At 31.9% G+C, this 8,912-nt stretch overlaps 1 protein-coding gene across 6 annotated transcripts in view; it reads left to right on the top strand.

Moving 5' to 3' along the window:
* The first annotated feature begins 2,880 nt into the window (after positions 1 to 2,880).
* The window catches only part of LOC143249435 (uncharacterized), a 46,265-nt gene continuing 40,233 nt past the window's right edge, over positions 2,881 to 8,912 (top strand). For all 6 annotated transcript variants that reach the window (XM_076499274.1, XM_076499277.1, XM_076499279.1 and 3 more), the window contains exon 1: positions 2,881 to 3,157. In XM_076499274.1, coding sequence (XP_076355389.1) covers positions 3,123 to 3,157 — 35 coding nt within the window. In that variant the 5' untranslated portion in view covers positions 2,881 to 3,122. The remainder of the gene's footprint in view (positions 3,158 to 8,912) is intronic.

The raw sequence follows: 8,912 nt of genomic DNA, 5'->3' as shown, positions 1-8,912 counted from the left end.
CTTTATTAAACTTTCTTATACTCCACTACACACATGTGGCCAAAAAATCATTAAATTACTTTTACTGTAACTACCAAAGCAATACCTTAATAACACTATCATTGAGGAATGCAGCTTGAAAACTGTTTATTATTTCAAAATAAACATTGATTTTCTCCTACAGTACATCAAATGACATCTTGAGATTATAATTTACCTCTTTTTTTTTTTTTAATGAAAATGACAAATCACGTCACTGGGATCGCCTTGAAAAATGTATGATGTAGTTTTACGTAAATATGATGCTTTTTCAGGTTGCAACAGATTTTACAACAAATCTTAAAACTAGATTTTGCATATTTTCAACATATACGTACAGCTCTCCGATAAAAATTAGTGTTTTTTGCAGTACTGCACACACTATTATCTTCTGTTTAAAATAAATATTGTTTTATTTATGTGTTTACATTTCTGTCCAATGTACTTCTTAGCACAGCCCACCAGTGACTCAGAAGAATGTCTGCGGACTTACACCGCTAGAAACCGGCATTCGAAACTCGCGGTGGGTAGAGCACAGATAGCCCATTATATAGCTTTTTGCTTAGATTCAATCAATCAACCTTATTTGCACAAATTCAATTTCATAAAAAAAAATCACATCTACTTTGTAATTTTTCCTGATCGAATCTTTCGTTATATGACGTACCTACCTACCTTGGTTACTTTTAGAGGAAATCAGCTTCATCTGAAAATACCATATTTACAGTAATAAGTTAATATCTTTAACTAACTTATTTTTTTCTTTAAAAAATAGGTAAAAGATGCTCTTCTTGAAGCTAATAAACTGCGTGCCCGAGAAGAAACGAAATCTCAGTATTATTCAACAATTATAGTAATCGGTTTTCCACCTTCCTTTTAGAATGGTTGTCGGCACTGTAAATAACAGAGGAAGTAACTGAGACCAATAATAATGTTTAAATTGTATCTGACGCACTGCAAGAGACAACAAGTACATTGCTGTCGACAAACATGGGCACCCATAGAAGTTTTTTTGGGGTGTGTGTGTGTGGGGCAAAACATATATGTATGGAATCAGCTTTTACAGTGTAAATCAAAATATTAAAATAATGTGTTGTGTGTAATTAAAAGCAAACACAAATTTACAGTTTTAATAAAGATTACTAAAAATATTTACGATGTTTAGCTTATGTCATAATAAGTTCATTTTTGCTCTGCTTGGCCAGATGGTTAGGACGCTCGACTCGTAATCTGTGGGTCACGGGTTCGAATCCCCGTCACATCAAACATTCTCTCCCTTTCGGTCGTGGGGGCGTTATAAATGATAGTTGGTAAAATAGTACACCAAGAGTTGTCGGTGAGTGTTGATGACTAGCTGTCTTCTCTCTAGTCTTACACTGCTAAATTCGGGACGACTAGCGCAAATAGCTCTCGTGTAGCTTTGCGCGAAGTTCAAAACAAACAAATAAACAAATGTGTATTTTTTTATAGAGGGGAATCTAAGAGATACAAATGCTCTCTCTTGTCCCTTTCTGTGGGTGTCCATGCCAACAAACCCGTGATTGGTGGTTGAGTATTGTGTATGTAATTTGTACTTATTGCAGTGATAGCAGCTCTATGACTTTGGATAATATGCCCATGTATTTGTGTTATCAAATGGCCGATCGGGTTGAACAACAGTAACCCACTGTTATATAGATACAGGCGACAATCAAACAGTTCCATGCTGCTTCCCTGGAGTATATGGGTTGTATCCAGTTCGTAGATAATGGATGATGAAAACAGGATCATATAGCTTTAAGAGAGTGCTCTGTTATCTTCAGTAGTGACTGTCAGAAAGAAAGAAGGTACTCCTGGGTTCTGTATTGACTTTTAATGAATGAATGCAGTAACTCGTGTTGCCATCTTTTCTTTGCCACGGAAAGATGAATGGTTGAACACATTGGAAGGTTCTCACTTTATACCTTGCATCAGTATACTAACAAGTGGAGATGGATAACGAGAACAGACCTAAAACTGCGTTTAACATGTGAGATGGCCTATTTCAATTTCCTATAATGTTATTTGGCTTATGTAAAGTTCCCATCGCTTTTGAATAATGGAGCTTGCACTAAGAAGCTGCAACAGGAGAGATGCCTTGTCTATATCGAAAAGGTTTTGTTGTTTGGCTATGTATCTGAGTTTCATCTGAGAACAAAATAGGCAGCATGAAATTAGAACGAAGAAAATTTGTGCTCATACATACAGAAATAGAATATCTTGATCATATTATTAGTGAAGATAGATCTTTCAAATAGAGCTCTCAAATTACAACATACAAAATTTATCTTAAAACAACATTTTGTAAAATAGTAAGGCCTGGCATGGCCGAGCGCGTAAGGCGTGCGACTCGTAATCCGAGGGTCGCGGGTTCGCGCCCGCGTCGCGCTAAACATGCTTGCCCTCCCAGCCGTGGGGGTGTATAATGTGACGGTCAATCCCACTATTCGTTGGTAAAAGAGTAGCCCAAGAGTTGGCGGTGGGTGGTGATGACTAGCTGCCTTCCCTCTAGTCTTACACTGCTAAATTAGGGACGGCTAGCACAGATAGCCCTCGAGTAGCTTTGTGCGAAATTCCAAAACAAATGTAAAATAGTAAACTTGGTTGCGTTTATGAGTAATAACACAAATTCGTTAGAAAACGTATTTTTGGATGATAAAAGTCACATTTATGTAAATTTTATTCAACGTATTTACTGTCATTGATATTAGTTTTTTTTAGAGGAATGTTTCGTGTGCTGAGATTAAAACTGCCCTTGTTATGTGGTAGTGTAACCTGTGTTGGAAAAAAAAATACTTGACCATGTAACTTGACCCCTTGTTAGGATGACTGTGCGGTAATTATTACTAGCAAGTTTAATTTAGTTATACGCTATTGGTATTGTTACTAGTACTAGTAGTTAGAACTGTAATTATCATTCAGTCTTTATTTTTGATTAATTTTTATACAAGTTATAATGTGTTTTGTTCAACTTTTTAGCCTTTGCTATGGTTATAGCAGTAATGTTTGAAATTGCCATCACTCTCAAAATTAAATACCTTTAAAATGGTTGAAGAGTAAACATCATCGAGAGAAATGATATCGAGATGCCTGGAGAGGGTGTAGAGTTAGGCTTAAATAAGTGAGAAAGTTTCCTTAATAATTAAATATTTAAAATTTGTAAAACTAGATATTACATTTCTTATATAAGTAACAGTATTTTGCATTGTAATTTACAATCTAAATGTAATACAGCGAACAAAGAAGATGGGATGTATAGCTAATGTCGAATCAAGTGATTAATCACATCAGTAAGAGTTGAACATTAATGTAAAAATATTTGCTGCACAAAAATATTGGTATATGGGAGAGTTTTAGAAGTGAAGAAGTAAAACGTTGACCTGTGCATTCATAAGTTAGAATTAAATTTAAAAACAACACACTCGACACATCAGGAAATCTATTTCAGAGTTTATAATTCTTAGAAGTAATTCCACATTAGGAAAAGTGTGGATTTGAGTTTCTTAAAATCATAATTATTACATCTCATATTTTGAAGTTTATATTTCCCAAGCTATGTCAAATGTAAGAACCAAATCAATTAGTTCTTGTCTTTAAACTTCTTTATGGCCAGATATGACTCTTATTCTGGTAGTAGTACTAGTAGCCAAGGCTTTTTCTCATTATATTTGTATATTTCTGTATAGAGAAGTTAAAATAAAACAGTACTCTAAATGAAAGCTCACTGAGTGTTATTTTAACTTTGTTGTTCTGAAATTTAACAAAACCTGTAACTTGCCTTAGAACTGTAATACTCTTGGATCTTTTAAATAAAACTCGGCCAACGGTTTTATGCCTTTATCAGTAATTACAGGCTTACTCTATCCCATTTTCGTGAAAATATTGTTCTGGTCATGCAAAAAAATAAATCTTTAATAAATGTTCATTACCGAAATGCATTATCAGATATATTTCAAATAAAATTTAAAATACTTTTGGCATATTCTGATTTAGGTTTTGGTTTTTATAAGTAAGACAGTTATTCTCAACAACATAAGCTGTTCCTAGAATGTTATTTAACATTAGAAAATCATATATATAAACATGTAAGTATTATATTTCAAAAATAGTAGTTTTCATTATATGTCTGTTCTTTTACATCAGTCTTAGCAGATTCTGAACTTATAATTGACCTTTTAAGCATTCATTAACTTATCAAAGCTTTTTTGAAAACCAAGACATAGTCTTGAACCAAGTTGGCTTCATATAAAATATTTGGCACACCATCACAACATTTTTAGCAAGCAAACTCATTCCTGAAATCATTTCAAATGTATATTTTTTTATCAAATAATAATTTTCCTTGTGCATTTCTAAATGAGATCTGACAGTGCCTGGGGTTGAGATATCAAGTAGGTAACTCTGATTGAATTTTGGGTTTACATCAATATGTAGGGATAAGCAAGTAGGATGGTTGGATTTGTGGGATAATTTAATAGAAAAGTTAATCTTTTTGGAAAGGTTGGCTTACATCTAAACAAGATAGAGGCTAACATGTTAACAAGGGGTATTAACTCAGCTGTTGTGGTAAATTTAAACTAGGGCTAGACAGAGGGGAGAACTGTGAGGTTAGTAAAATTGTCAACATAATTGATAGAAAAACATGTACAACAGCCATAAAGCATGGAGATAACTTAAAATATATGATTGTTACTATTTGTGATGCTAAGATTATTAGAAATAAATAAGTAGTTCAAAGCAGTTGTAGAAACTGAGGATTTTGATACTATGGGTATCACTGAGACTTGGTTGGATTTGAACAAATTTAATGAGAGAAATGTTTTTGAAATACCAATATTTGTTAGAGTATGGAATAAAGGGAGAGGAGTGAATTGTATCCTTTTAAGTTATATTAAAAACAACAACAACTGAGTTTGAGTCTGTTTGGTTAGCGTTAGTGGATATTGAGGGAAAAGTCTAATAATTGGGATTTGTTATAGACCACCAGTTCAGAATGTGGAACTTAATGAGAAAGGATATGGGGTAGTATCTATAGAAATATTGAATACAAGATAAGAGATATTATTGTTTCACTGCATAGATCACTTGTAAAGCCTCATTTAAAGTACTGTGTACAGTTTTAGGCTCCCTTCCTCAATAAAAATATTGAATTGTTGGATAATGTTCAGAGAAGAGCCACTTGGATGATACCTGGGATGGTGGGATTTTACTCTAAGTAGATACTAAAATCACTAAACTTGTTTTCTCTGCAGAGGTCAGAAGTGGATTTGATTGAGGTATTTAAGATTATTAAGGGTATTGATAATATAGATGTTTTATGTTTAGCAGTGAAAACAAAAGGACATTATGTCACAAATTCAAATTTTGGTGGCATAGGAATTATTTGCCATTTAGATACTGTTACTTTTCAAATATGATGATTTGATTTTGGAATGAACTGCTTTCAGGAGAGGTGGAGGCAGAAAATTTAGCTTAGCTTAAAAACTGATTGGATGAATGAATGAGTAGTAAGGGTTATTGTAGTTGAGAGTTGGAAGGGACATCCTTGATGAGGTAATAAGCTCATTTTTGTTCCTTTAGAAGTTTATGAATTCATAATAGACTTGCACCTTGTTTACAACAGAAAGTTAACTAATGGATCTGTATTTTACCAGATTTTCTCCTGATCATTTTTTTTAAACTAAACATCTTACAGGCAATCTTCAAATCAATAGAAAATCTTTAGTTTCAAAGTACCATAGAAAGTTAAGTTATTCTATTACCATTTTATAAGAAATGTTTTTTTCCAACTTCAAAACATTTGATTAAATAAGATATCTTACTTTTTCATTAACAAAAGTAGTAAAAATGTTCAACTTTTTTAAGCATGTTTTTTAAGCCATGGCATGGTTACTCACAGAATAGTTCTAAGTTGTTTTTATTTTTCAAGTGCAAACTTTTAGCTCGTAGCTCTCTCATCTCTTGACCAATTTGAGATCTAATTACAATTTTGGACTCAGGAGGTCAAACTCTTTAGATTGATATATTTATCTATATCTAAGGTGTCATGGGTTAATTTACTCTAACCCTGTCTAAAAGAATTTTAAGTGCTGCAGCTATTGAGAATTTCCTCTTGTTTTCTACATGGTAAGATTCTTATTGAACTCTCTTAAAGAAACAGCATTATTATTTTTAACTGACTTTTTGCAAGTGACATCAATATAAAAGAAAACTTTGTCAAATTTGATATTTTTAGGTAAAATACATTCCTAATACCCCTTGGTGGGCTCAGCAGATAATCCAATGTGGCTTTGCTATAAGAAAACACACACACATTCCTAATTTTTCATTCCTTTTGTGATTTCAAATAGGATGTTTTAATTATTTCTGTGTGATTTTATGAACTGCAGTATCTGTCATTTCACTAATAAATTTTATATTCTCTGATACTTCTTTTTCATTAACTGATGATTTAATTAATCAATTCACTCATTTAAGAGTAGGCATATGATGGGTTTGCAAAATTATGGTTGGTTTATATTACTTTTTTAGTAAGTTTTTATCAAACTAATGACATTTTCCAGAGTTTTAATGAATAATTAGTGTGCCTTACTGTTAAAGGGTTATGAATATTGGAGCTGTAGGTGAATTATAATAGTGACAGTCAAATTCAACTATAGTGTCAGTGGTGGGTGCTGTTGACTAGTTGCCTTCTCTCTTTCTAGTTTATCAGTTTAAAATTAGGGATAACTAGTATAGCTTTGTGTGAATTTCATAAACAAATGCAACATGTTTCCAGTTTAGCCTAGCCTACTTACCAAGTATTCTTTCAGAATATCCTGCATTTTTTTAAAGCTGGCATTTCTAAATTTGAGAAAAAACTTGCTATTAACTTTACAATAAAATTGTAGAACATTGCAACTGTTAGTACTGCAGTGGTGCTCTTGTAGCTAGATTCTAATTAAAATATTTTTAGAACCAAATCAAGTTCTCTAGTTGAGATTTGACAAATTTAGTAATAAAACAATTGTACAAACCTCAAGAAATTTTCCAGCTCACATGTAGACAAACAGACTAACAACACTTAACTACTACTTTCAAAATTTAAGTTGCCCATAATAATTAGCCCATGTCTCTTGGAAACATAACTGCTGTGCCTATACATATTCTTTTAGGAATAGCTAATTCCCCTCCCTTCTTTCAGGAGCCTTATTTCAAGCCTTCTCCACATTGTTTTAATATTTGAAATAGCACATCTCTCATAAACTTTCAGTCTATTTCATACACATGCAGTAAAATTCTCCATCTAACTCTTTTTATTTTCAAGGTTCTTGTAGAAACTTTTAAAACCTTCTAAAGTAACATCTTTGTGATCTTCATCCTGAGACTCACAGCAGTGACATTTAACATGGTTACAATAATCAACAAATATTTCATTTATAAAACTTATTGTAAAGTTTTCTGTATTAGTATCAAATAAACTATGTTTTATATATTGTTTTTATTTCAGAATTAGAACTGTGAGCTTAACTCTATTAAAACAATATAATCAATAATCTTTGAACATCAACTACATTGATTATTATCAAGTAAAAATTATTATTGTGTTGAAATTAATGAATTGTTTAACACCACAAAAATAATCAGTTATTTAAAATGTTTTTGATTATTCCAATTATTGAAGTAATTCATATATTACCATCATTGTTTTAGATAATTTCAAGCTGATCAGTTATGAATTATTCAAACTATGTTTCCTAGTTGCTAAGTATTAAGTCTTTTAGCTTACATTGCTAAAAACTAAGTTTGATACTTGTAGTGGACACAGCACATATAATACATTTAGCTTTGATCAAGCATAATCCCTTAGTTTGAGTGGTTGCATTGTAATTCATGGCTCATGGGTTCAATTTCTTTTGCTGTCAAATATTTCCTCTCTTTCAGATGTGGGAGTGTTGTATTTGTTTTCTTAGTTTTGCTGACCAGAGGGAAGGCAACCAGCTGGCAGTGCCAAGTACCAACACTTGGGCCACTTTAGCATTAAGTAAATGTTTTTTAACTTTGTATTAAGTTTTTAACTTATAATGTGTATCTGTGTCCTTTAGTGATGAATGAGGTATAAATTGATGTTTTTACACTGTGCATTACATATGTAACAACATATGTCTTAGCTTCTTAAATTTGTGGCAGGTACTGGCATGTTTTGAAGTCACAACTTTCAGATCTTGAGGTAAATGCTAGTGAAGTAGTATTCTTAATCCATTTATCTATGTCAGTCTTTAAGCCAGCAGATAACTTACAAATATAAATGTACTAATCAATTTTTAGTAAAAAATAAAATCAGTGAAATTAATACAGCAATAAAATTGTCATTTGATAAACAAGTTTAAATAGTTTTAGAAATGTGTTTTCTTGTTAAAAATATTTTTTGATAGTATGCTAGATGTTTTATGTAAAGTCAACATGGTTTAAAACATATCTTGGTTTTCAAAAATGCTTTGATAAGGTATACATGTGGATACCTTGCTCAACTTGTGAAAATACTTTTGAGCATGTGTCAAGCTTTGAACAAGACTCCCACCCTTACATATATTAATATGTACTGTGCCAGTGTTTGATGTGGTCTTCATTAGACTATAGCTTTACACCAGTAGGTGAATGACGTATCCTTTATATGCAGTAAACCCTGTAAGCACTCTAATTTCAAAACTTATTTTTCCTTAACTCTGCTTCATTCACATTTTTTTCATTGAAAGTTAAAGAATGTTTACACTTTTTATTTAAAACATTAAATTACCAATTCATAGAGTAGTCTTTCTTACCTTTATTTTCATGATTTCAGAAAGAAAGATTAAAAATTTTAAACATTGCAATTTGAACTTCTTATTTATTTCCTC

This window comes from Tachypleus tridentatus, chromosome 4 (genome assembly GCF_004210375.1).
Source record: "Tachypleus tridentatus isolate NWPU-2018 chromosome 4, ASM421037v1, whole genome shotgun sequence".
Lineage (NCBI taxonomy): Eukaryota > Metazoa > Arthropoda > Merostomata > Xiphosura > Limulidae > Tachypleus > Tachypleus tridentatus.
This window is presented reverse-complemented; position numbering and strand designations above follow the sequence as displayed.